General features: G+C 41.1%; 1 protein-coding gene across 4 annotated transcripts in view; it reads left to right on the forward strand.

The window, feature by feature from the left end:
* Nucleotides 1–27,545, forward strand: part of HSDL2 (hydroxysteroid dehydrogenase like 2) — an 87,420-nt gene that overhangs the window by 42,132 nt on the left and 17,743 nt on the right. For 2 of the 4 annotated variants that reach the window (XM_074395182.1, XM_074395181.1), the window contains exons 7-9: nt 7,868–8,062; nt 12,067–12,138; nt 14,947–14,988. In XM_074395182.1, coding sequence (XP_074251283.1) covers nt 7,868–8,062; nt 12,067–12,138; nt 14,947–14,988 — 309 coding nt within the window. The remainder of the gene's footprint in view (nt 1–7,867; nt 8,063–12,066; nt 12,139–14,946; nt 14,989–27,545) is intronic. The other 2 variants (XM_039475123.2, XM_039475122.2) reach the window with 1 other exon arrangement.

The raw sequence follows: 27,545 nt of genomic DNA on the forward strand, positions 1-27,545 counted from the left end.
CCCCTCCCTGCAACTCTCTTGTTCCTGCTTTTGCCCTGTGATGTGCCTGCTCCTGCTTTACCTTCCACCATGAGTAAAAGCTCCCCAAGGCCTCCCCAGAAGCCAAGTGACATTGGAGCCATGCTTGTACAGCATGCAGAAACGTGAACCAGTTAAACTTCTTTTATAAATTAGCCAGTCTCAGGTATTATTATTATTTTTTTTTGAGATGGAGTCTCACTCTGTTGCCCGGGCTGGACTGGAGTGCAGTGACTCGATCTCTGCTCACTACAATCTCTGCCTCCCGGGTTCAAGCAATTCTCCTGCCTCAGCCTCCCGAGTAGCTGGGATTACAGGCACCTGCCACCACACCCAGCTAATTTTTTTGTATTATTAGTAGGGATGTGGTTTCATCACATTGACCAGGCTGGTCTTGAACCCCTGACCTCATGTGATCTGCCGGCCTCAGTCTTCCAAAGTGCTGGGATTACAAGAGTGAGCCACAGTGCCCGGCCTAGGTATTTCTTTTTTTTTTTTTTTTTTTTTTTTTTTTTTTGAGACGGAGTTTCGCTCTTGTTACCCAGGCTGGAGTGCAATGGCGCGATCTCGGCTCACCGCAACCTCCGCCTCCTGGGTTCAGGCAATTCTCCTGCCTCAGCCTCCTGAGTAGCTTGGATTACAGGCATATGCCACCATGCCCAGCTACTTTTTTGTATTTTAAGTAGAGACGGGGTTTCACCATGTTGACCAGGATGGTCTCGATATCTTGACCTTGTGATCCACCCGCCTCGGCCTCCCAAAGTGCTGGGATTACAGGCTTGAGCCACCGCGCCCGGCCGGTATTTCTTTATAGTAGTGCAAGGACAGACTAATACAGGGAGTGATCAATTGTATCAGATTATACTGATAGTTCTTACAAAATGGGACTGACCATTGGATTTGGTAGTCTGTACATCCCCTTCACATCACTTACAGTGTTTGTAATTATTAATTATAATTATGGTTGTTTCCTGTCTTTTTTGTTAAAATGAAAACTTCTTGAGGATAGGGTCAGTGTCTGCTTTGTTCGTTTTATTTTAGTCATTGTAGATATTCAGTAACTATTTGATGAATGAGTAAATAAGTGGATGAATGTGCAATATGTTTACCTTCTGCCTAGCTCCAAAATATATTCTGGACAAAGCTTATATAATATGGAGAATGTTATATATCAGGGAATATAGAGGGTATTATCAGGATCAGCAGGAGAAATCAGCTTATTGCTGAGATCTTTGCTTTAGCCTGGAGACACTCATTTTAGAAGGTTTACTAGACATCTTGGATCCTGTCATTTGGTGAGTTATTTGGTTCTAGACTTGATGACACACTAAATCGAATTTACAGTAATGTTCCTTGTGCTGCATTGTATGATGAACTATGTACTGGGTTTTTGTTTTGTTTTGTTTTGAGACAAAATCTTGCTCTGTCACCCAGGCTGGAATGCAGTGGCACCATCTCGGCTGGCTGTGACCTCTGCCTCCTTGGTTCAAGCAATTATCCTGCCTCAGCTTCCCAAGTAGCTGAGACTACAGGCACACACCACCATGCCTGGCTAATTTTTGTATTTTTTTTTAGTACAAACGGGGGTTTCATGACATTGGTCAGGGTGGTCTGGATTTCCTGACCTCAAGTGATCCACCCGCCTCGGCCTCCCAAAATGCTGGGATTACAGGTGTAAGCCACCATGGCTGACCTATAGGGTGCTTTTGAGACATAGTAACTCAGGAGAAAGGGTCAGATAAGTAGATTTTCAAAAGCAGGTAAACAATTGAAATGAGATCCCAAGGGGATTTGGAATTTTTCAAAAGGGAGAACTGGGAAAGACATTTCTCCGCAGAGGGAGCAACACGTGCAAAGGTTGCAGTACGGGAAAATACTGTCTGTGCCGGGAACTACAGGAGTTAGTGGTGTATGATAGGGCGTGGGCTTGTTATTTCCCACTGAACTTGAGCAAGTCAAGTTACACAGGTTGACTGGAATGTTGGGTGGATGTGAGGGTGTGGGGAAGATAGATGAGATGGGTGATCCCTCTGCCAAGTTTAGGAGCTTGAATTTTAACCTATATTCAGTGGAGAGCCACTGAAGAATCTTAAAAGCAGAGGATCAAGGCCGGGTGCAGTGGCTCACACCTGTAGTCCAGTCCCAGCACGTTGGGAGGCCGAGGTGGGCGGATCACAAGGTCAGGAGATCAAGACCAGCCTGACCAACATGGTGAAACCCTGACTCTACTAAAAATGCAAAAATTAGCCAGGTGTGGTCACGTGTGCCTGCTACTCAGGAGGCTGAGGCAGGAGAATCGCTTGAACCCAGGAGGCAGAGGTTTCAGTGAGCAGAGATATTGCTACTGTACCCCATCTGGGTGACAGAGTGAGACTGTGTCTCAAAAGAAAAAAAAAGGAATCAAATATTTATGTCTGTGATTGTTTTATTTCTGTCTTCCTTCACTAGACAATAAATTTCATGAATGCAAAAAAAAGCAGAGGATTAATAATAAACTGGGAAAAATAGGAGCAGTGAAGTAATATGGCTGTTGATGAGGTTTAGGGAGTTTAATCTGGCATCTGAATATGGGATGGCTTATAAGATTGCAGAGAGAAGAGGCAGGAAAGCTAGCTAGAATATTACATGATTCATGAGTGAGGCGATGCAAATGGAGAAGTGAAACTGGGTTTGAGAGGGTGTCCAGGCTCTTGACTGTTGGAGAGGCCTCTATTGAAAGAAAACACTTATCTCCTCATCTTAGATGACTCTTTATATCAGCTGGAACCAGAAGTAATCTCCCAGCATTATTGCCTTTCAAGGAAAAGGAGATTTATGGTAGTTAACAGAGTGGATGCAGTGTAGCATATATTATCCACAATCAGAGCAGTGTCCTGGTCTGCTGCTTGGCTTCACTCAGCTGTGTGTTCCTTCTCAACACCAGCTTCATTGCTCCTCCTGGGGTTAGCACTTTCACTCTGCTGAACTCAGCACATCCAGAGAAGGGATCAGAGGGCCGGCCTCCAGTTGTTTCACAACATGGAGTCTCAGGTCTCCGACTAGGTCACCTCCAGAATTGCAGTGTTTTTCTTTTTATTATAAGATCTGTTTCATGGTTCCTGCTGAAATGGGTGGGAAAGGAGAGAGAGATGATGGCTCTATTCACAATGCCTACTCCTCTTACCTGGTGACTGGGCTGGACAAGTGTGGTAGAAGCAGGAAAGTCCGATTTTGGGTGGATTTTATTTGGGCTTGGGGTGGGGAGTCTGGGAATGGCAGCTACTGATTTGGTAATGGCTGCAGAGAGGAAGGTAGGAAGGTAGCAGAAGCTTCACATGGCAGCTGCAGATGTCTGTCACCTGGACTTTATTACAGATAAGCCAGGGAGGGTGAGACGACAAGGTGGCAGCTCACCTCCTTCCTGTCCAGTGCTAGAAATCAAAACTAGTTTCCCTGTTTTTCAAGGGACCTATTCACTGACTAGGTTAAACAGTTTATACCATTTTCATTGATTCTGAGATGCCTGTGTTTTATATTTGTACATTTCTGCTATCAGTCTGTATCTTATGATGGGTGATGTATCATAGTTTAATTGGCAGCTTTTTTCTTTCCTTAGTGGTTCCTAAGGTAATGGTGAGCTGTATAATCAGTGGTATCGTTGGTTCAGTGGATATACACATGAATGTGTGCATGTGTTTGGTGGTGGCTGACAGGTGTCAAAGAGGTGAAACAAGCTCTCTTCCCAGAGGAGTCATCACAGGCAATGCTGATATTTTAAGCCACATATGTACTCCGTATGTTTACGTGAAAGGAAATCTTTGATTGGTGTTAAGACTGTTGTACTGTCTGTTTTCAGGCAGTAACCTGTAAGCTGTTATCAGGAGAATCAATTGGAAGCTATTAGATGTCTCTTCAGTTATTTCTTATCTTTTGTTTTTTGTTTTGTTTTTTTTTTGAGACAGGGTTTCACCATGTTGGTCAGGCTGGTCTTGAACTCCAACCTTGTGATCCACCCACCTCGGCCTCCAAAGTGCTAGGATTACAGGCGTGAGCCACCATGCCCAGCCTCAGTTATTTCCTTTTTTTTTTTTTTTTGAAACAGAGTCTCACTCTGTTGCCAGGCTGGAGTGCGGTGGCAAAATCTTGGCTCACTACAACCTTTGCCTCCCAGGTTCAAGCACTTGTCCTGCCTCAGCTTCCCAAGTAGCTGGGATTATAGGCACATGCCACCACGCCCAGCTAATTTTTGTATTTTTAGTAGAGATGGAGTTTCATCATGTTGGTCAGGCTGGTCTCAAACTCTTGACCTCGTGATCCACCCGCCTCGGCCTCCCAAAGTGCTGGGATTACAGGCATGAGCCACCATGCCCAGCCAGTTATTTCTTAATAAGACTTAAGTTTTAGGGTTGATTTTGTGACTCTTGTGATCTATGGCTTATCTGCTTTCAGTATAAATCTTGCTTATTTTCTTTCCCAGAAATCATCAGTGAATTTCATTTGATTGATCCTACTGTTAACCTGCTTTTATGATTATCAGTTTTTCTAACCTGTTGGGTTAGCTTGTTGGCATTGCAAAATCTTTGTTGAGAAATACTCATTGGCCTACTTCTTGATTTTGAGTGTCTAGTTGTACCTTCTTTGTATCTTTCCTAGAAAGATTGTTAAAGTAATGATAGGTTGGAGGAACATTTCTTATTCTATAGACACTCACACATACACACAGCATGTGTATACTTATACGTATTTTTATTAGACTTCTAATTTAGAGTTTTTAAGGATTCTTGTACAATTCATGTAGTTTACATGGAGACTAGGAGTGTGCATGGATGCATATAGTCTCAAAATAGATTATGCTCAATTATGTACAGAAAAGTTCTGCAGTTTTCAGGAGTGAGATGATAACTGAACTCCAAGAACTTTGGTTAACAAGGTATGACCCATTTAGTTGCATCATAGATGAGTGCCTGGCTCTGAAGTCAGGCTGCTGGGTGCTTGGATTTTAGCTTCTGTGACCTTGGCCAAGTTACTTAACTTCTCTGTGCTTGAGTGCTCCTATCTGTAAAATGGGAATAACAACAGAACCTACCTCAGGGTTCTAAGAATTAATTTAGATGATGTATGTAAAATATATAACAGCATGCCTAGCACAGGGTATACTTAATGAATGGCAGGTGCTATTCTTTATTTTATTTTATTTATTTTTAATTTTTGTTTTTTTAGATAAACAAATGGAGTCTCACTCTATCACCCAGGCAGTGAATGCAGTGGCTCACTGCAGATAGCTCACTGCAGCCTCAAATACCTAGGCTCAAGCCATCTTCCTGCCTCAGCCTCCAGAATATCTGGGATTATAGGCTCTAGCCACCACACCAGCTGCTATATATTTTTTTTTATTAATGAAGGATCAGCTCAAGAGTGAGACCAGAGCTCTTGCTCTTGATCTGCTGGTTAAGGAAAAAAATTATTTCTCGGACTGAGTATGGTGGCTCACACCTGTAATCCCAGCACTTTGGGAGGCCAAGGCAGGAGGAGGCTTGAGCCCATGAGTTAGAGACCAGCCTGGGACACATAGCAAGACCTCATTTCTGCAAATAATCATAATAATAATAAGCTGGATGTGGTGGGAGGCTGAGGTAGGAGGATCATTTGAGAGCCCAGGAGATCAAGGCTGCAGAGAGCCATGATCTCACCATTGCCCTCACCTTGCCCACCTGTCTAAAAAAAAAAAAAATTATTCCTCGTAAATGATTTTTTACTTATAAAATAGAAGTGTCTTCTAACTCAGTGCTTTCAAGAAATTCCCTAAATTAATTGAACATTAAAAAAAATAAGGATGTAAGTTCCATGAAGGTAATGCTTTATGTCTATTTTGTCAACTCCTGTGTTGTTAATATCTAGAATAGCACCTGACTTACAGTAAGTGCTCAATAACTATGTTGAATGAATGAAAAAGGGCCAATGGCTCTTAAAAGCTATAGACATTTCATCTTATAGATCAAAGTGTGTAAGTTATTCTAGTATGTAATAATTTAAAATTATATTTTAACAACGTATGGAAAGAAGTTTTATCTAAAGTACTAGAAACTCTCAAACCTAAAGTATGTTTACATAAATTGACTTTCTGTGAACCTATGTATTATGTTGGAAAATAAATAAATAGGCTTTTCCTGTTTGATGTAAACTAGGATATATGTAAGCAAATTGAGATGTTACTGTTGACAATGTGTAATTAATAATGTACTGTTAATTGTAGAGCTTCAAGTTACTTCATATAAGAGACATAATTTTAAAAGTATACCTAATACAGAAAAAATTATATGCAAACATTAACAGCAGTTATCCCTGGATAGGGAAATTATAATTAATTAAGCAATTTTTCTTTTTACTTCTCTTTATTTCCTTTTTTTTTTTCCCTGAGACAGAGTCTTACTCTGTCACCCAGGCTAAAGTACAGTGGAGTGATTTCAGCTCATTGCAAACTCCGCCTACCAGGTTCAAATGATTCTCCTGCCTCTGCCTCCCACATAACTGGGACTATAGGCGCTTGCCACCATGCCTGGCTAATTTCTGTATTTTTAGTAGAGATGGGGATTCACCAGGTTGACCAGGCTAGTCCCGAACTCCTGACCTCATGTGATCCACCCACCTTGGCCTCCCACAGTGCTGGGATTAGAGGCATGAGCCATTGCACCCGGCTGTTTTCTAATATTTTCTACAAAGCAGCATTGTCTGAATCTAAAAAGGACCCCCAGAAATCCACCCAATATTTATTGAGTGTTTTTCAAGGAACCTATTTTTACTGACTAGGTTAAACAATTTATGCCATTTTCGTTTATTCTGAGATGCCCATGTTTTATATTTGTACGTCTCGGATACCTGTCTGTATCATACAGTGAATGATATGTCAGAGTTTAATTGGCAGCTTTTTAGTTTCCTTAGTGGTCCCTAAATTAATGGTGCACTTTATAATCAGTGGGATCGTTGGTTCAGTGGATACCCACACAAGTGTGTGCATGTGTTTGGTGGTGGTTGACAGGTGTTAAAGAGGCAAAACAAGTTCTCTTCCCGGAGAAGGAGTCATCACAGGCAGTGCTGATGTTTTCAGCCTCATATGCACTCCATATGTTTATGTGAAAGGAAATCTTTCGCCTTAAGACTGTTGGTATTGACTGTTTTCAGGCAGTAATCAGTTAGCTGTTATCAGGAGAATCAATTGGAAGCTATTAGAGGTCTCTTCAGTTATTCCTTTAAAAGGCATGCAAATTCTTTTTTTTTTTTTTTTTGAGACGGAGTTTCGCTCTTGTTACCCACGCTGGAGTGCAGTGGTGCGATCTCGGCTCACCGCAACCTCCGCCTCCTGGGTTCAGGCAATTCTCCTGCCTCAGCCTCCTGAGTAGCTGGGATTACAGGCACGCGCCACCACGCCCAGCTAATTTTTTGTATTTTTAGTAGAGACGGGGTTTCACCATGTTGACCAGGATGATCTCGATCTCTTGACCTCGTGATCCACCCGCCTCGGCCTCCCAAAGTGCTGGGATTACAGGCTTGAGCCACCGCGCCCAGCCAAAAAGGCATGCAAATTCTTGAGCATTCTAAATCAGAAAGTTCATTGAATTTTACTTTGGGTCTTAAGGTTGAGTCTGTAGTATAAGGCAGTGTTGCATTGGAACATGTGTTCTCTACCCAGTTCTCTCTGTAGAACATTAGGCAAATCTCTTAAGCACTGTGGACCTTGTTTTCATCAACTGAGAAATGAGGGGATTCGCCTTGATAATTGTGAAGGGTGGTGCTTGCTTGTTACTTCCATAGTTTTATTATTTGATTTGGAATTACGAGCGTGTCTGTCTCTGTGTGTGTGTTTTCTCTCCAGCCATACACACTGCTGCTATGGATATGCTGGGAGGATCTGGTATCGAAAGCCAGTGTAGAAAAGTTGATATCATTGCAGATGCAGCATATGCCATCTTTAAAAAGCCAAAAAATTTTACTGGCAACTTTGTCATTGATGAAAATATCTTAAAAGAAGAAGGAATAAAAAATTTTGATGCCTATGCAATTAAACCAGGTAATGCTATTCTGGTTTTTAAAAGTAGTTATACGTTTTTTCATGTTTTCTGGAATGAACGCATCTGTTTTTTGTGTGTGTTTGTGTGATTATAAAATGAATATGTTCTTTTAAAAGCTGTCTTTCCAATGAAGGAAAAAACCCATACCAACACAACTTAAAAAAAAAAATGAATGAAACATAGAGGTGAGTTGAGGGCTTTTGAAGTGATATATATAAGCACAGAAAGATCAGCTACTAGCTACTTCTAAATCTCAAAATAAGAAATGAAAATTATTTTTTAAAGTTGGCCTTAAAATCACATAATCAAGATTTTGTTTGAGATTATGTGGTGATAGATGATACAGTAGTGGGTTATTTATTTATGTATTTACTTGAGAAAGGGCCTCACTCAGTCACCCAGGTTGGAGTGTAGCGGAGTGATCTTAGCTCACTGTAACCTCCACCTCCTGGGTGCAAGCAATCCTCCTACCTCAGCCTCTCGAGTAGCTGGGACTATAGGCGTGTGCCACCACATCTGGCTAATTTTTGTATTTGTAGATGTGGGGGTTTACCATGTTGCCCAGGCTGATCTCGAACTCTCCTGAGCTCAAGTGATCTGCCTGCCTTGGCTTCCTAAAGTGCTAGGATTACAGGTGTGAGTCACCATACCTGGCCCAGTAGAGAATTTTTTAGATTAGAAATATTTATGAAGGACTCTGTAAATATTTGTCTTTTTTTTTTTTTTTTTTTTTTTGAGAGAGTCTTGCTCTGTTGCCCAGGCTGGATTGCAGTGGCACAATCTTGGCTCACTGCAACCTCTGCCTCCCTGGTTCAAGCAATTCTCCTATCCCAGCCTCTGAAGTAGATGGGATTATAGGCATGTACCACCATGCCCAGCTAATTTTTGTATTTTTAGAAGAGACGGGGTTTCACCATGCTGTTCAGGCTTGTCTAGAACTCCTGACCATGTGATCCACCTGCCTCAGCCTCCCGAATTGCTGGGATTACAAGCATGAGCCACCGTGCCCAGCCAAATATTTGTCTCTTAAGTGCAGTCTCTTAGAGTAGCTTAATGACAGATGGCGTAGATGAGTGGGCAGGGTCTGTCTTATGGACAGTAAAGTCATAGGAGAAGCTTCCAGAAAACCCTCTTGTTAAATAACTCACCCTCTCTGAAACTGTGGATGATGATGATAATAATGGATTTTTAACATAATAGAATATGATGTATTCTAATATAGCCATAGATGAGAGTTACATTTATTTGTGCTAAAATATATTTTAAATATTATTCATTAAACTGAGCTTCTAAATGACACAAACCATGTTTATATTTGTATCATCCCTGCTCATCTCTGCAGTTCAAACTGAATTAAATAGCGGATTATAGTTTTACAAAGCACTCTTATATGCATTATCTATTTAGCCTCCTAACAATTCTGTAAGGGAAGTAATGTTTAGTGATTAAGAACATGGAACAACCCAGGTTCCTACTGCGGCTCTGCTGCTCACTGCTATGCAGCTTTGAGCATGTTACCCAGTTTGTCTGTCTCAGCCTCAGTTTCCATATAGGTAAACTTAAGAAAACGATACATTTCAGGCCGGGCGTGGTGGCTCAAGCCTGTAATCCCAGCACTTTGGGAGGCTGAGGCGGGTGGATCACGAGGTCAAGAGATCGAGACCATCCTGGTCAACATGGTGAAACCCCATCTCTACTAAAAATACAAAAAATCAGCTGGGCATGGTGGCGCGTGCCTATAATCCCAGCTACTCAGGAGGCTGAGGCAGGAGAATTGCCTGAACCCAGGAGGCGGAGGTTGCGGTGAGCCGAGATCACGCCATTGCACTCCAGCCTGGGTAACAAGAGCGAAACTCCGTCTCAAAAAAAAAAAAAGAAAAAAGAAAACGATACATTACATAGAAGACTTTTGTAAAGACTAAATGTGGTAATGTATAATGTGTTTGTCACAGTGCCTGGCATATAGTACACTCAAAATATTTAGTAGTTAATATTTACAAGTGGAAAAACAGGCTCAGAGAGATTGAGTCTTTGTCTAAGAGCAGACGGCTAATAGGTGGCAGAACCTGACCAGATTCAGGTCTTCTGGGTCCTGGTGCCCAGTAATGTAATTATTACTTTAAGTTTTAAAGACACAGTGTAATTGTGCACAAATTTAAAAATTTTATTTAAATTAAAAATCCTATTACATATTGAGAACTTAATATGACCAGATACTATGATATGAGGCTATAACAAAGAAGAATTCATTCCTGCCTTCCAGAAGTTTGCTTAAACTTCTGAAAAAGAGAGAGAGAGAGACAGGAGACTGAGGCAGGAGGCTCATTTGAGCCCAGGAGTTTGAGACCAGCTTGGGCAAAAGAGCAAGACCTCATCTCAAAAAAAAAAAAAAAAAGGAAGGGAGGGAGGGAGGGAGAACAATTTAGATTGTTAACATCTCATTGTACTCCAGTTTTAAGGCTTTGTGGCCTTTTAATCTCCTAGTGATTATGTCTTGGAGTTATCAGTGTAATTAGAACAGTTAACCTATTTGCTAACCACAACGATTAGCTGAAAATAAGACCCAGTGGAGGCTGTGTGCAGTGGCTCACACCTATAATCCCAGCACTTTGGGAGGCTGAGGCCAGCAGATCGCTTGAACCAAGGAGTTCAAAACCATACTGGGCAACATGGTAAAAGCCCGTCTCTGCAAAAAATTAAAATTAGTGGCCAGGCGTGATGGCTCATGCTTGTAATCCCAGCACTTTGGGAGGTCGAGGCAGGTGGATCACATGAGGTGAGGGGTTCGAGACCAGCCTGACCAATATGGTGAAACACTGTCTGCTAAAGAAATACAAAAATTAGCCAGGTGTGGTGGCAGGCACCTGTAATCTCAGCTACTCAGTTGGCTGAGGCAGGAGGATTGCTTGAACCTGGAAGGTAGAGGGTACAGTGAGCCAAGTCACTCCACTGCACTCAAGCCTGGGCAACAGAGTGAGACTCCATCTCAAAAAAAATAAATAAAAATTAGCTGGTTGGCCGGGCGCGGTGGCTCAAGCCTGTAATCCCAGCACTTTGGGAGGCCGAGGCGGGTGGATCACAAGGTCAAGAGATCGACACCATCCTGGTCAACATGGTGAAACCCTGTCTCTACTAAAAATACAAAACATTAGCTGGGCATGGTGGCACGTGCCTGTAATCCCAGCTACTCAGGAGGCTGAGGCAGGAGAATTGCCTGAACCCAGGAGGCGGAGGTTGCAGTGAGCCGAGATCGCGCCATTGCACTCCAGCCTGGGTAACAAGAGCGAAACTCCGTCTCAAAAAAAAAACAAAAAAAAACAAAAAACAAAAACAAAAAAAAAAACAAAGAAAAAAAAATTAGCTGGTCATGGTGGCTTGTGCCTGTGGTCTCAGTTACTCAGGAGGCTGAGGGAGGAGGACCACTCCTGCCCAGGAAGTAGAGATTGCAGTGAGCCGAGATCATGCCACTGCACTCCAGCCTGGGTGACAGTGAGACCCTGTCTTAATAATAATAATAATAATAATAATAACCCAGTAGAATAGGGTGGAATAGGATAGCTTAGTTTTCATGATGATGGAATGAGAGGAAGAAGAGAGAAAAGGCCCAAATGCATTAATGCTGAGAAGAAAGTCTTTCTTAAGAAGGGACCCTGTGCTCTTAGGAGGGCAGGTAAGAAATGAATCCTGAGCACTTTGGAAGAATGTGGGTCAGAAGAGCAGTGCAGGATGAGAAGGGCAGAGGTCCCTGGGAGAGCAGGTAAGGGCTTTACAGAACAGGTGATCTTTTGGGGATTAAATCTGGAAGATAAAATTTATCAGAGGAGAGGAGGATAACTGAATTATGAGAAAATTAATTTAATGATGAGGTCATTCGATAGTTCTCATGGAGGCCTTTTCTATTACACCAGAATGATTTTTAATAAAACGTATGTTTATTAAACAGATGTTAAAATCTTAATATATTGTAGTTACATTAACCTAATGGTTTGGGGTCAATTTTCAGGTCATCCTTTGCTACCAGATTTCTTCTTAGATGAATACCCAGAACCAATTACCAAGAAAATGGAATCAACTGGTAAGATCTAGACTATAGTTTATGTTAAAAAATATAGATACTAACTTAACGTATTTCTTCCAAAATATGGAATTGATCCTATAACAGTGACATTTCTGCCTTCTGTTTTTAAACTATTTTGTAATTTAAACTAAACAAATAATGTTAGATCTCAGTTAATTCTAGTAAAGAAGGTTGTTTTGTTCATCTACCAGTTAGAAGTTATTAGTAAGTCTGGGCACAGTGGCTCATATCGGTAATCCCAGCACTTTGGGAGGCTGAGGCAAATGGATCACTTGAGTCCAGGAATTCGTGACCAGCTTGGGCAACATGGCGAAACCCAGTCTCTACAAATAAAGATAAAAAAAATAAGCTGGGCGTGGTGGCATGAGACTGTAGTCCCATCTACTCAGGAGGCTGAGGTGGGAGGATCACCTGAGCCTAAGAAGTTGAAGCTTCAGTGAGCCATGATCATGCCACTGCACTCTAGCGCCTGGGTGACAGAACGAGACCCTATCTCAAAAAAAAAAAAAAAAAAAAAAAAGAAGTTATTAATATATTCTTTGCATTTGGTTAAAAAAGAGTCTGAAAAAAAACTATTTTTTTCAGGTTTTATTTCTTTTCTTTCACACTGTCTTTAGGTATTTCATGTTGATATGTTATTTTGTGGAAAAATGTGTTGTATATCAAATACATCTAACACAATTTCCACAGTTTGTGTTATGTGACTATTTTATGGAAGAAATTAACTTCAAAGGAGGTGTGGGTTTTACTTTGTTTTGTATCTGTAGTTCAGAAACAATACTTTCCTTGAATTGGTCCAGAGTTTACATTTTAGACTTTGTGTTCTGGCATCTTTCCAGTGGCTTACTGAAAGAAGAAACACTTTAATGAATACCTGTGGGATGAAGAATTTCTCTCATGGTTTTCTAATAAGGGCTGTGCTTTTTCTGGGTCCTTACCTTATTCTGATCTTATAGATGCTGTGACTCTGATAGATTTTTTCTTTTTTAAGAAGGCTGATAGAAAATTTAGGGACAAATTTCCTTGCTCTTGTTAGCAAATCTGTGGCACCTTATTGCAATGCATTTTAGTGCCAAACCTTATTTCCAGCTTTATTTCATTTATTCTTTATTATTTATCTTTTCTTTTTCCAAATTTTTTTGGTAATTTAAAAAAATACTTAGGTAATAAAAAAGCCTTTTTTGTATTATAGACAATTTGAAACAATAGAAAGGCAATCGTTACTCATAATCCTACTATCCAGAGTATTAAAATCAGAAAAAACAAGACTGTCAACACGACAGGATGGTGGAAAATACCTAGAGAGCTTATCGAAGTCTGGAAGAATCTGGTCTTCAAGTTAGTTAAGTCCAAAACTCTGATTTTTGCCCAATGCCCTAAGATTGGATCTGTCTTTTAAAGGAAGGCATGCATGAACTGAGCTCATTTAAATTCCAAATTTTAAATAATAAGAACCACTTATTGATCATATATATTCATTTTGTTTATTCAACAAATATTTACTGGGTGCCTACTATGTGCCAAACATTGCTAAGTACTTTGTATGCATTGTCCTGTTTAATGCCTATGCTCCCTCAAGACAGATAATACTCTCATTTTGCATCTGTGATTGCACAGCCAGCAGGTGGCAGAGCCAAGATTTAAACTCATATTTCTGCTGCGCACGGTGGCTCATGCCTGTAATCCCAGCACTTTGGGAGGCTGAGGCAGGTGGATCACCTGAGGTTGGGAGTTTGAGGTGATCCTGACTAATAAGGGGAAACCCCATCTCTACTAAAAATACAAAAATTAACCAGGTGTGGTGGCAGGCACCTGCAATCCCAGCTACTTGGGAGGCTGAGGCAGGTGAATCACTTGAAACCGGCAGGTGGAGGTTGTCATGAGCCGAGATCATGCCATTATACTCCAACCTGAGCAACAAGAGCAAAACTCTGTCTCAAAAAAACAAAACAAAATAAAACAAAAAACTTGTGTTTCTCTGATTCCAAAGCCCATGTCTTTAACCAGTAAGCTTAAATAGCTTTCCTCACACTTACATATTTAGTCTTTTAAATTTTAGCATATTCTTAGTCTGGGTAACATGGTGAGACCTTGTTTATACAAAAAAATTGTTTAAAAAATTAGCTGGGCAGCGTAGCACATCCCTGTAGTCCCAGCTACTCAGTAGACTAAGGCAGGAGGATCCCTTGAGCTCAAGAGTTTGAGGCTTCAGTGAGCTATGACTGAGCTACAGCACTCTAGCCTGGGCAACAAAGCAAGACACTGTCTCAAATAAATAGATAAATTAGCACATTCTTTCCCCGGATAATCCAGTTTATTAATTTATAACAAGGAGTTGCCATCTCATAGGTTAAACATGTAGTTGCTTCATCAGCACATTCTCTTCCTTTGGATATAATTATGCGTGGAACAGAATCATAAGCAGAAGGTCATTTCATGACCATGGAATCAGAACAAGGGGGTTAGATAGGTAGAATGTAAAGTCATTGTTTCCTGGCATCAGGCTTTGATAGGGATAACTTTGCCTATAGCCATCTCCACGTAAACAGTGTTCTCACCCTTAAGGTCAGAAGACTCACATTCCTTTGGCTAACTTCCCCCACCTAATGCTGCAGGAGCATTTATGTCTGTAGCTCTCTTTTTTCGATTCTGTGTGGTTCAGTTATTAGCAATTTTACTTTACATTTTCTGTAGATATATTAATAGAGTCATATAGATAGTAGCCTGGGCTATAACTTACCTTTTTCAGCTTATTTTTAAATTTAATTTAATTTAATTTTAATTTTTATTTTTATTGCATTTTAGGTTTTGGGGTATATGTGAAGAACATACAAGATGGTTGCATAGGTACACACTCAGCTTATTTCTTATATCCTCTTATAGTTCACTTCTCTGAGAACCATATGCATCCCCCGTTTCCAAAGGGGAAGAGTTTCACCTTTCTACTGTACCCACAACTTAGAATAACCCTTGTTACCTTTCCATTGGACCTTTTCCAGTATTCGTCCCTGTGTATATTAGCTCTTATATGATATATATGTAATTATTGTAGACTGTGTATTTAGTTTTAAATTGATGGGTTCCCCCCACCCCCATCTTAAAAGCAATATCAACCAGGCATGGTGGCTCATGCCTGTAGTTCCAGAACTTTGGGAGACTGAGGTGGGAGGATCACTTGAGCCCAGGAGTTCAAGACCAGCCTGGGCAACATGGCGAAACCTTGTCTCTACAAAAAAATACAAAAATTAGCTGGACGTAATGGTGCATGCCTGTAATTCCAGCCAGTTAGGAGGCTGAGGTGGGAGGGAAGATTACTTGAGTTCCGGAGTTTGAGGTTGCAGTGGGCTCTAATCAAGCCACTGAACTCTAGCCTGGGTGAGAGAGTGCGACTCTATCTCAAAAAAAAAAAAAGCAATACCATCATTTCTTCATTGATTCCCCACGTCTAATCTCCACCAGAACACAGGGAACCCACTTAGTCTTTTTTTTTTTTTTTTTTGACTTCCAGTTTATTCTTATTTTAATTTTTTATTTGTTTTAGAGACTGGGTCTTGCCCTGTTGCCCAAGCTGGAGTGCAGCAGCTCAATCACAGCCCATTGCAGCCCTCAAAGTCCTGGACTCAAACTATCCTCTCACCTCAGCCTCCCTAATAGCTGGGACTAGAGGTGCATGCCACCATGCCCAGCTAATTTTTAAATTTTTTTGTTAAGATGGGGTCTTGTTATATTGTCCAGGCTGGTCTCAAACTACTGGCCTCAAAAAATCATCTGCCTTGGCCTCCCAGAGTGCTGGGATTACAGGCATGAGCCATGGCGCCAGCCCTATTTTCCTTTAGTTGTAGTTTTAATTGCTTCTGTTCCAGTTGTTCTGGATTCTCAGAAACACTTATTCTTACCTTAGCTTCCCTTTTCCTTTCTCTGTAGTTAGCACCATTTCTCATTAGTTCTGGCTTTCTCTTCTGCATTCTGGAGTCTTTTTAAGTTTGTCTTCTGTATTAAAAAGGACAGTCTGATAAGGTGTTCTACAGCTTAGCTTCTGTTCCACACTATCTCAAATGGTTACTTTAATTTGCTATTGTGCTTGTATTTCTCTCACTTCCTTTTTCATTTTATCCTATTGTCTTTTCATCTTATATGTAACTTTCTGTCCCTGTTTCATGTAGTTTTTTTTAAAGGCTTTATTTATTTATTTATTTATTAGACAGAGTCTCACTCTATTGCCCAGGCTGGAGTACAGTGGCATGATCTCAGTTCACTGTAGCCTCCACCTCCCAGATGCAAGCAATTCTCCTGCTTCCACCTCCCTAGTAGCTGGGATTATATGCGTGTGCCACCATACCCGACTAATATTTGTATTTTTAGTAGAGATGGAATTTCGCCATGTTGGCCAGGCTGGTCTTCAACTCTTGACCTCAGGTGATCTGCCCACCATGGCCCCCCAAAATGCTAGGATTACAGGCATGAGCCACTGTGACCAGCCAAGGCTTTATTTATTTATTTATTTTTTTGAGACGGAGTTTCGCTCTTGTTACCCAGGCTGGAGTGCAATGGCGCGATCTCAGCTCACCGCAACCTCCGCCTCCTGGGTTCAGGCAATTCTCCTGCCTCAGCCTCCTGAGTAGCTGGGATTACAGGCACGCGCCACCATGCCCAGCTAATTTTTTGTATTTTAAGTAGAGACGGGGTTTCACCATGTTGACCAGGATGGTCTCGATCTCTGGACCTCGTGATCCACCAGCCTCGGCCTCCCAAAGTGCTGGGATTACAGGCTTGAGCCACCGCACCCAGCCCAAGGCTTTATTTTTTAGAGCAATTTTAGATTCACAGCAAAACTGAGAGGAAGGTATAGAAACATCCCATATACTTGCCTGCCTCACACAGGCCTAACTTCCTTCGTTATCAGCATCCTCTACCAGAGTGGTATATTTATTACAATTGATGAATCTGTATTGACGCATCATAATGATATAGTTTTCATGTAGAGAAATTCTTGTGGGTTTCATGGTAAATTATTTTTAGTTATTTGCTCTTCAGAATAGCCTCCATTGCCCTTGTGGCACATTATTTTTTTCATAGGCATCAGGTTATTTTTTTTTCCATTAACTTATCATTATATTAGGAGATATCTCCAGAGCTAGTGTAGTCAAAAGGCAGGGATGTATAGGTTGTTTTTGACTCCACTCCCTGTCCATCTGGAGGAATTCCTTTTTCTGAGCTGTAGTTTCTGATTTAGCACCTGTTGGGCACCTCAGGCCAGTGTGCAAGGCTGACATGTGACCTTCCTTTACTTCCTCTGTTTAAAACCACTCTCCAGGCCTGGCTCAGTGGCTAATGCCTGTAATCCCAGCACTCTGTGAGGCTGTGGTGGGAGGATCACCTGAGGCCAGGAGTTCGAGATGAGCCTGGGCAGTGTAGCAATAGTAAGATCCCACTTCTACAAAAAAATTTTAACAGCAGCCAGGCGTGGTGGTACATATCTATGGTCTCAAGTACCTGGGAGGCTGAGGTGGGGGGATCCCTTGAGCCCAGGAGGTCAAGGTTGCAATGAGTGGTGATTATGCCATTGCACTCCAGCCTGGATGACAAAAGAAGACCCTATCTCAAAAGCAACATGAAACACAACAAAAACACAAAAACTACTCTCTCCTGGAATGTCCTGCTGCCAAGGTTCTTCCCCTCCCTGTCCTTGTCAGCCATGCCTTGGGCCATGTACTTCCCAGGATATTCCACTTTGGGACTCCCCTACTGCCTGCTTCTCTTATTTGGGAGCTACAAGCTTTGGAACTGGATTTGAAAGATGAGGATGAGGAATCATATTGAGTGTGTCTTGAAAAGTAGCATCTGTAAAACAGAGAGACAGCTCCTGATCTTCTAGTTGGTACAAGCCCAGTGTCTGATCCGGTGTGAGTCTTTCTTTGTTCAGGTAGGCAGAGGTATTCTTTCTTTGAGATCTTTCGTGAGAGAAAGCACAGGAGACCTGTCTTTCTTAGGCTGACTCTGTGTACCTTAGAGCTGCTGAACCTCTCTTCCTAAATTCAGACAGTAGATTGTGTGTCAGTTCAGTATTTCCCCTTTTTTGTTTGTGTACATTTTATATTTATTCAGTGTGAAGTTAGGAGAGCCTATGTCAGGGACTGCTAGCCATATGTTACCTTCTTTTGGGTATTGGAATTCTGTAAATGTTTCTTTCCCAGTCAGGCTTACATATTTGTAGTCTGATGGCTGCACCTTTAAAATCTGTCACAGGTTTGTTTTTTGTCTTCTGAAGTGTTTTTCTCTTGTGCAAACTCATCATGTTTACATTTCAATAATCCAGGTGATAAATTATGCAATTTATCTCTTGGCAAATGTCTTTCAGGGATAAACTAAAGTTTTTGCTGCAATCTCCTTGGCACCTCATTCGTAGATGATTTATCTTGACTAATATATAAATCACCTGAAGTAGTCACCCACTAGGAAGGGAGGGGTTCCAGCAGTTATTTATATGACAGAATCAGTTCTCTCTGGTGTCACTGCTAAAACGAAACACAAGACCTGCCTATGGAAACATGAAGGAAGCCTGCATCTTCGCTGCCCTTGCTTTAGCAGCCTTTGCTTGGTCAACTTCTGGTGAGTTTCATATCTTGGCATTGTGCTCAGCTTTTATGTTGGCTATATAAAAATTAGATTGCTAAACATAGAAGAAAATGTGGAGGAAACATTTATTACTCAGTGGATAAAATTGCAGGCTCTGGAGTCAGACTGCCTGGATTTAATCTTGAATTGCATTTGTTTTTATTAAACAAATTGAAATGCTTTCTGGAACAAGGCAGGTTAAAAATAAAAAGGGGAAAATTAACTTTTGTATGTTCTGTGTCTGGTCACCATCATGAGCTTCTTGTTGTTGTTTTTAAAGACTTCTGATAGTTTCTGAGAGAGAGAGGGTACTCGTTGAAAGCATAGACTTTGGAGTAAGACAGACCTTGGTTCAAATCTGGTGCCTGCCACTTATATCTGTCATTTTGGGCATATCACTTCAGGTCTCTGTAGCAGCTTTCTCACCTCTTACTTTCCTTGTGTAATTATTGTGAGGAATAAGAGGGATAGCACAACATATTGTACATGTGATACAGTAAGCCCCCTATAACTATTGGTTGCTATAATTATTATTAATTATCTTGAATTTTCTTTCTTTTTTTTTTTTTTTGAGACGGAGTTTCGCTCTTGTTACCCAGGCTGGAGTGCAATGGAGCGATCTCGGCTCACCGCAACCTCCGCCTCCTGGGTTCAGGCAATTCTCCTGCCTCAGCCTCCTGAGTAGCTGGGATTACAGGCACATGCCACCATGCCCAGCTAATTTTTTGTATTTTTAGTAGAGACGGGGTTTCACCATGTTGACCAGGATGGTCTCGATCTCTTGACCTCGTGATCCACCCGCCTCAGCCTCCCAAAGTGCTGGGATTACAGGCTTGAGCCACCGCGCCCGGCTTATCTTGAATTTTCTATGTGGTAAAACTTCTTGTCTGCATATAATGTCTTCCTAGGATTGTTTTTGGCATATATCTTAATACACTGACTTCAACTTCCAAGAGGTTCATTAAAACTATTTTAGGCCGGGCGCGGTGGCTCAACCTTGTAATCCCAGCACTTTGGGAGGCCGAGGCGGGTGGATCACGAGGTCGAGAGATCGAGACCATCCTGGTCAACATGGTGAAACCCCGTCTCTACTATAAATACAAAAAATTAGCTGGGCATGGTGGCACGTGCCTGTAATCCCAGCTACTCAGGAGGCTGAGGCAGGAGAATTGCCTGAACCCAGGAGGCGGAGGTTGCGGTGAGCCGAGATCGCGCCATTGCACTCCAGCCTGGGTAACAAGAGCGAAACTCCGTCTCAAAAAAAAAAAAAAAAAAAAAAAACTATTTTAATTATCCTTATTTTATTCTTAATTTTAATGATAGCATCTTCAGATTTTACTGTTAAGTAAGGTGTTAATGTTTGTATAAGATGGGCTTTTCTTAATCAGAGAAGTTGGATTGGTGTCTTTTTTTAGTGTAATAAACTTGTTACATTTTGAATATGGTAAATGAGTAATTTTCTCCTTCTATGCTCTTTTCTTTGAAGGTTTGAAATACCTACTAAATCATTTGGGTCTTTTCTGAAGTTACTTCTTTCAAAACTTTTATTTTATTCAATTATAGGCTTTCTAAAAACAAAACCCCAAAATTATCCATTTGAAGTTTCAAAACCTATTTAAAGGTTGACATGTAGTATTTCACTTTTTTAAAGTTTTCAAACTATTTTATCTCTTTCCTCTGTTTTAAAAATTATTTTTTCTTTTTTCTTGATTAGTTGCTGATTTTATGGTATCTTATTTTTTTCTCAAAAGCACCAGACTTTAAATTTTATTTCATTTAAAATTTTTCTGCTTTTCTCTTTTCTGGTTCATTATCTTTTTTGAGACGGAGTTTCGCTCTTGTTACCCAGGCTGGAGTGCAATGGCGTGATCTTGGCTCACCGCAACCTCCGCCTCCTGGGTTCAGGCAATTCTTCTGCCTCAGCCTCCTGAGTAGCTGGGATTACAGGCACGCGCCACCATGCCCAGCTAATTTTTTTGTATTTTTAGTAGAGACGGGGTTTCACCATGTTGACCAGGATGGTCTCGATCTCTTGACCTCGTGATCCACCCGCCTCGGCCTCCCAAAGTGCTGGGATTACAGGCTTGAGCCACCGCGCCCGGCTCTCCATTATCTTTTTAATAACAACTTGAAATGTAACTTACATACACCAAAAAATTCACCATTTTAGGCCAGGTGTTGTGGCTCATTCCTGTAATCCTAGCACTTTGGGAGGCTAAGATAGGCAGATCGTCTGAGCTCAGGAGTTTGAGACCAGCCTGGGCAACATGGCAAAACCCTGTCTGTACTAAAAACACAAAAAATTAGCCAGGTGTGGTGGGGCACATCTGTAATCCCAGCTACTTGGGAGGCTGAGACAGGAGAATCACTTGAGCCCAGGAGGTGGAGGCTGCACTAAGCCAAGATCATACTACTATGCTCCAGCCAGGGCAACAGAGTGAAACTCTGTTTCAGGGGGAAAAAAAATCCCCATTTTAAAGTGTCTAGTGTTTTTAGCATCTTCCTAGAATTGTGCAAGCATCTGATTCCTTATCGTTTTACTTTTGCATTGTTATTTTCTCCTTCCTGCTTTCTTTGAGGTTGCTTTTGTTCCTGTTCTTACTTGTTGGACTAATACTTTATTTTATTTCTTTTAAAATAATGAATAAACTGTGCATTTATCCCCTTAACTATAGTTTTGGCTACATCCAATAGATTTTGTTATATAATTTACTCCATTTTGACAGCATTTTAAATTAGTTTTGTATAGGCAGGGTGTAGGGGCTCACACCTGTAATCATAACACCGTGGGAGGCAGAGGCAAGACGATTACTTGAGGACAGGCGTTCAAGACCAGCAACATAGCGAGACCCGATCTCTACAATAAGAAAAAATTAAAAAATTAAAAATTAGGGGACTTCCACCAAGATGGCCAAATAGGAACAGCTCCAGAGTGTAGTCCCCATTAAGAGTGATGCAGAAGGTGAGTGGTCTCCATATTTCCAACCAAGGTACCAGGTTCATCTCAATCGGACTGGCTGGACAGTGGGTATAGCCCAAGGAGGGCAAACAGAGGCAGGGTGGGGTTTTGCCTCACCCGGGAAGTGCAAGGGACTGGAGGACTCCCTCTCCCACCCAAGGGAGGCCATCAGGGACTTTTCCAGACACTCCGGCACTCTGGCTCAGATACTGCGCTTTTCCCATAGTCTTTACAGCCTACAGACCAGGAGATTCCTGCTGGTGCCTGTCAACACCAGCACCACAGCTTTCCAGCACAAAACTGGGTGGCCATTTTAGTCAGGGACTGGACCACCTGCGAGACAGAACTGCCCATTCCCCTGAAAAAAAGAAGGGAGGCTGAAGGCAGGGAGCCAAGTGATCTGGCTTGGTGGGTCCCACCCAAACAAAGACCAGCAAACTGAAACCCACTGGCTTGAGATTTTCCCAGCTAGCACAGCTTGAGATTTTCACAGCCAGCACAGCAGTTTGAGCTCCACCTGGGACCGTGGAGCTGGGTGTAGGGAGGGGCACCCACCATTACCGAGGCAGTTCTAATTTTGCCTGTGTAAATAAAATCATAAGGAAGTTTATAGAGCAGCTGGGCAGAGCCTGCAGCAGCTCAGCAAAACCTCTGCAGACAGACTGTGACTAGACTCCCTCCTTGCTGGACAGGGCATCTCTGAAAAAAGGCAGCAGCCCGTCAAGGAGTTATAAATGAAGCCCCACCTTCCTGGGACAGAGCACCTGGGAAAAGGGGCAGTTGTGAGTTCCACTTCAGCAGACTTAAACGTCTCTACCCAGCAGCTATGAAGAGAGCTATGGAGGTCCCAGCATAGCACTTGAGCTCTGATAAGGAACAGACTGCCTCCTCAAGTGGCTCCCTGACTCCCATATATCCAAAGAGGCACCTCATACAGGAGAGCTCTGAGTGTCATCTGGCAGATACCCTTCTGGGACAAAGCTACCAGAAGAAGGAACAGGCAGCAATCCTTGCTGTTCTGTGGCTCCTGCGGGTGACTCTCAGGCAAGCAGGGTCTGAAGTGGACTTCCAGCAGTCCTGCAGCAGATGGACCTGACTTTTAGAAGGAAAACTAAAAGACAAAGAAATAGCTTCAACATCAACCGAAAGGATGTCCACTCAGAGACCTCATCCAAAAATCGACAACTTCAAACACCAAAGGTAGTTAAATCCATGAAGATGGGAAGAAACCAGCGTAAAAAGTTTGAAATCACCAAAAACCAGAACACCTCTTCTACTCCAAGGGATCACAACTCCTCACCAACAAGGGAACAAAATTGGATGGAGAATGAGTTTGATGAACTGACAGAAGCAGGCTTCAGAAGGTGGGTAATAACAAACTTCTCTGAGCAAAAGGAGCATGTTCTAACCCAATGCAAAGACACTAAAAAACTTTGAAAAAAGGTTAGACGAAATGCTAACTAGAATAACCAGCTGAGAGAAGAACATAAACGACTTGATGGAGCTGAAAAACACAGCATGAGAACTTTGCAAAGCATACACAAGTTCAATAGCCAAATCGATCAAGCTGAAGAAAGGATATCAGAGACTGAAGATCAACTCAATGAAATAAAATGAGAAGGCAAGATTAGAGAAAAAAGAGTGAAAAGAAATGAACAAAGCATCCAAGAAATATGGGAATGTGTGAAAAGACCTAATCTATGTTTGATCGGTGTACCTGAATGATGGGGAGAATGAAACCAAGCTGGAAAACACTCTTCAGGATATTATCCAGGAGAACTTTCCCACCCTAGCAAGGCAGGCCAACATTCAAATCCAGGAAATACAGAGAATACCACAAAGATACTCCTCAAGAAGAGCAACCCCAAGTCACATAATCGTCAGATTCACCAGGGTTGACATGAAGGAAAAAATGCTAAGGGCAGCCAGAGAGAAAGGGAGGGTAACCTGCAAAGGGAAGCCCATCAGATTCACAGCGGATCTCTTGGCTGAAACTCTACAAGCCAGAAGAGTGGGGCCAATATTCAACATCCTTAAAGAAAAGAAATTTCAACCCAGAATTTCATATCCAGCCAAACTAAAATTCCTAAGTGAAGGAGAAATAAAATCCTTTACTGACAAGCAATTGCTGAGAGATTTTGTCACCACCAGGCCTGCCTTACAAGAACTCCTGAAGGAAGCACTAAATAAGTAAAGGAACAACCAGTACCAACCACTGCAAAAACATACCAAATGGTAAAGACCATTGACACAATGAAGAAACTGCATCAACTAACAAGCAAAACAACCAGCTAGTATCAAAATGGCAGGATTAAATACAGACATAACAATATTAACCTTAAATGTAAATGCACTAAATGTGCCAATCAGAAGACTGGCAAATTGGATAAACAGTCAAGACCCATCAGTGTGCTGTATCCAGGAAACCCATCTCATGTGCAAAGACACACACAGACTCAAAATAAAGGGATGGAGGAAGATTTACCAAGCAAATGGAAAGCAAAAAAAGCAGGAGTTACAATCCTAGTCTCTGATAAAACAGACTTTAAACCAACAAAGATCAAAAGAGACAAAGAAGGGCATTACATAATGGTAAAGGGATCAATGCAACAAGAAGAGCAAACTGTCCTAAGTATATATGCACCCAATACAGGAGCACCCAGATACATAAAGCAAGTTCTTAATGATCTACAAAGAGATGTAGACTCCCACACAATAATAGTGGGAGACTTTAACACTCTACTGTCAACATTAGACAGATAAACAAGACATAAAATTAACAAGGATATCCAAGACTTGAACTCAACCAAGTGGACCTAATAGAATATCTACAGAACTCACCACCCCAAATCCGCAGAATATACATTCTTCTCAGCACCACATCACACTTACTCTAAAATTAACCACATAATTGGAAGTAAATCACTCCTCAGCAAATGCAAAACAATGGAAATCATAACAAACAGTCTCTCAGACCACAGTGCAATCAAATTTGAACTCAGGATTAACAAACTCACTCAAAACCACATAACTACATGGAAACTGAACAAAATGCTCCTGAATGACTACTGGATAAATAATGAAATGAAGGCAGAAATAAAGATGTTCTTTGAGACCAATGAGCATGAAGACACAATGTACAAGAATCTCTGGGACACATTTATAGCAGTGTCTAAAGGGAAATTTATAGCAATAAATGCCCACCTGAGAAGCAAGGAAAGATCTAAAATTGACACCCTATTGTCACAATTAAAAGAACTAGAGGCGCAAGATCAAATAAATTCAACAGCCAGCAGAAGACAAGAAATAACTAAGATCAGAGCAGAACTGAAGGAGATAGAGACAGAAAAAACTCTTGAAAAAAAATCAATTAATCCAGGAGCTGTTTTTTTTTTTTTTTTAAGATCAACAACATAGATAGACTGCTAGCCAGACAAATAAAAAAGAGAGAAGAATCAAATAGATGCAATAAAAAATGATAAAGGGGATATCAACACCAATTCCACAGAAATACAAATGACTATCAGAGATTACTGAAAACACCTCTATGCACATACACCAGTAAATCTAGAAGAAATGGATAAATTCCTGGATACTTACACCTTCCCAAGACTAAACTGGGAAGAAGTTGAATCCCTGAATAGACCAATAACAAGGTCTCAAGTTGAGGCAGCAATTAATAGCCTACCAACCAAAAAAAGTCAAGGAACAGACAGGTTCACAGCCGAATTCTACCAGATGTACAAAGAGGAGCTGGTACCATTCCTTCTGAAACTATTCCAAACAATACAAAAAGAGGGAATCCTCCCCAACTCATTTTGAGACCATCATCCTGATACCAAAACCTGGCAGACACACAACTAAAAAAGAAAATTTCAGGCCAGTATCCATGATGAACATTGATGTGAAAATCTTCAATAAAATGCTGGCAAACTGAATCCAACAGCACATCAAAAAGCTTATCCATCATGATCAAGTCAGCTTCATCCCAGGGATGCAAGGCTGGTTCAATATATGCAAATCTATAAACATAATCCATCACATAAACAGAACCGGAGATAAAAACCACATGATTATCTCCATAGATGCAGAGAAGACCTTTGACAAAATTCAACAGTTCTTTATGCTAGAAACTCTCAACAAACTAGGTATTGACAGAACGCATCTCAAAATAATAAAAGCTATTTATGACAAACCCACAGCCAATATCATACTGAATGGGCAAAAACTGGAAGCATTCCCTTTGAAAACTGGCACTAGATAAGGGTGCCCTCTCTCACCACTCCTATTTAACGTAGTATTGGAAGTTGTGGCCAGAGCAATCAGGCAAGAAAAAGAAATAAAGGTATTCAATTAGGAAAAGAGGAAGTCAAATTGTCTATATTTGCAGACGACATGATTGTATATTTAGAAGACCCTATCGTCTCAGCCCAAAATCTCCTTAAGATGATAAGCAACTTCAGCAAAGTCTCAGGATACAAAATCAATGTGCAAAAATCACAAGCATTCCTATACACCAATAACAGACAGAGAGCCAAATTATGAATGAACTCCTATTCACAACTGCTACAAAGAGAATAAAATACCTAGGAATACAGCTAACAGGGACATGGAAAAACATTCCATGCTCATGGTTAGGAAGAATCAATATTGTGAAAATAGCCATACTGCCCAAAGTAATTTATAGATTCAGTGCTATCCCCATCAAGTTACCACTGACCTTCACAGAACTGGAAAAAATCACCGTACACTTCATATGGAACCAAAAAAGAGCCCGCATAGCCAAGACAATCCTAAACAAAAAGAACAAACCTGGAGGCATCATGCTACCTGACTTGAAACTATACTACAAGGCTGCAGTAATCAAAACAGCATGGTACAAGCACCAAAACAGAGATATAGACCAATGGAACTGAACACAGGCCTTAGAAGTAATGCCACACATCTACAACCATCTGATCTTTGACAAACCTGACAAAAACAAGCAATGGGAAAAGATTCTCTGTTTAATAAATGGTGTTGGGAAAACTGGATAGCCATGTGCAGAAAGCAGAAACTAGATCCCTTCCTTATACCTTATACAAGCATTAATTCCAGATGGATTAAAGAATTAAACATAAAACCTAACACCATAAAAGCCCTAGAAGAAAACCTAGGCAATACCATTCAGGACATAGGCATAGGCAAGGAATTCATGACTAAAACACCAAAAGCAATGGCAACAAACGTTAAAATAGACAAACGGGATCTAGTTAAACTTAAGAGCTTCTGCACAGCAAAAGAAACAATGATTAGAGTGAATTGTTAACCAACAAAATGGGAAAAAATATTTGTAACCTACTCATCTGACAAAGGACTAATATCCAGAATCTACAAGGAACTAAAACAAATTTACAAGAAAAAACTCCATCAAAAAGTGGGTGAAGGATATGAACAGACATTTTTCAAAAGAAGACATTTATGCAGCCAACCAACATACAAAAAATGCTCATCATCACTGGTCATTAGAGAAATGCAAATCAAAACCACACTGAGATAACATCTTATGCCAGTTCGAATGGCGATCATTAAAATATCTGGAGACAACAGATGCTGGAGAGGATATGGAGAAAAGGAACGCTTTTCCACTGTTGGTGGGAGTGTAAACTAGTTCAACCATTGTAGAAGACAGTGTGGCAATTCCTCAAGGATCTAGAACCAGAAATACTATTTGACCCAGCAATCCCATTACTGGGTATAATATACCCAAAGGATCATAAATTGTTCTATTATAAAGACGCATGCACACGTATGTTCATTGCGGCACTGTTTACAATAGCAAAGACTTGGA

Source organism: Saimiri boliviensis, chromosome 2, assembly GCF_048565385.1.
Source record: "Saimiri boliviensis isolate mSaiBol1 chromosome 2, mSaiBol1.pri, whole genome shotgun sequence".
NCBI lineage: Eukaryota > Metazoa > Chordata > Mammalia > Primates > Cebidae > Saimiri > Saimiri boliviensis.